We start from the raw sequence: 855 nt of genomic DNA, 5'->3' as shown, positions 1-855 counted from the left end.
TTACCTGAGAAAAGCTCGGGATAATCCTTTCGCCTCTCGGATCCCAATTTCCCAAGTATGCTCTTCAACTCCTGCTCTCTTCCAAGCAACCTTAACGAATGAAACTTCCTTCCCTCGCAGCTTCTTCACACTGGTATCATCAATCCTCACCGGTGTCACCTGGAATGTCAAGATCTCCCTCAACTCAACCGACTCAGGCTCTAACACATGAGTCGCATCCGATGTGTACTTACAGAGTTGTGACACGTGGAATACGACATGTAAGGTAGATAGGTAAGGTGGCAAAGTTACTTGGTACGCCACCGGCTTGAACCGCCTCAGGATGTCGAACTGTCCTATGAATGTCGGATTCCACTTGTTGGTCATGATTGCTCTTCCAATCCCAGTTGTCGGTGTAACCCTTAGAAGTACATGTTCTCCTATCTCAACATCCAATGGTTTCCTTCTCTGATCCGCATAACTCTTCTGTGGACTCTGAGCAGTTAGAATCCTTGCACGAATCTTCTTAATGTTCTCAGTAGTCTCTGCTATTACATCAGGATCCAAGACACTTGCTTCACCAAATTCATACCAACAAAGTGGAGACTAGCACTTCCGTTCATACAAACCCTTATACGGAGCCATCCCAATGCTCGCATGAAAGCTGTTGTTGTACGCAAACTCCACCAAAGGCATGTAAGGATCCCAACTCCTGGGTTGATCCAATACACACGCTCTGAGCACAAGGTTCTGAAAACGGAACCGATCATCGAACCACTCTACTTTCTGGTTCACTGGTTCATAGGTTCAACCGGTTCGACCATGGTTGAACTGAAAAAACTGTTTTATAATAAAATAATAAATAAATATAAATAA

The 855-nt window shown here is 44.6% G+C and overlaps 1 protein-coding gene across 1 annotated transcript; it reads right to left on the bottom strand.

The window, feature by feature from the left end:
* LOC107605480 (uncharacterized) lies at positions 1-624 on the bottom strand. Its single transcript, XM_016307374.1, has 2 exons — positions 609-624; positions 1-554 (listed from the first exon to the last, which is right to left on the bottom strand). The coding sequence occupies exons 1-2, from the start codon at positions 622-624 to the stop codon at positions 1-3; spliced, it is 570 nt and encodes a 189-aa protein (XP_016162860.1).
* Positions 625-855: the final 231 nt, after the last annotated feature.

Source organism: Arachis ipaensis, chromosome B1 (genome assembly GCF_059453495.1).
Source record: "Arachis ipaensis isolate K30076 ecotype BB chromosome B1, ASM5945349v1, whole genome shotgun sequence".
Lineage (NCBI taxonomy): Eukaryota > Viridiplantae > Streptophyta > Magnoliopsida > Fabales > Fabaceae > Arachis > Arachis ipaensis.
Note: the sequence above shows the minus strand (reverse complement) of the source record. Positions and strands in the feature narration are given on the sequence as shown.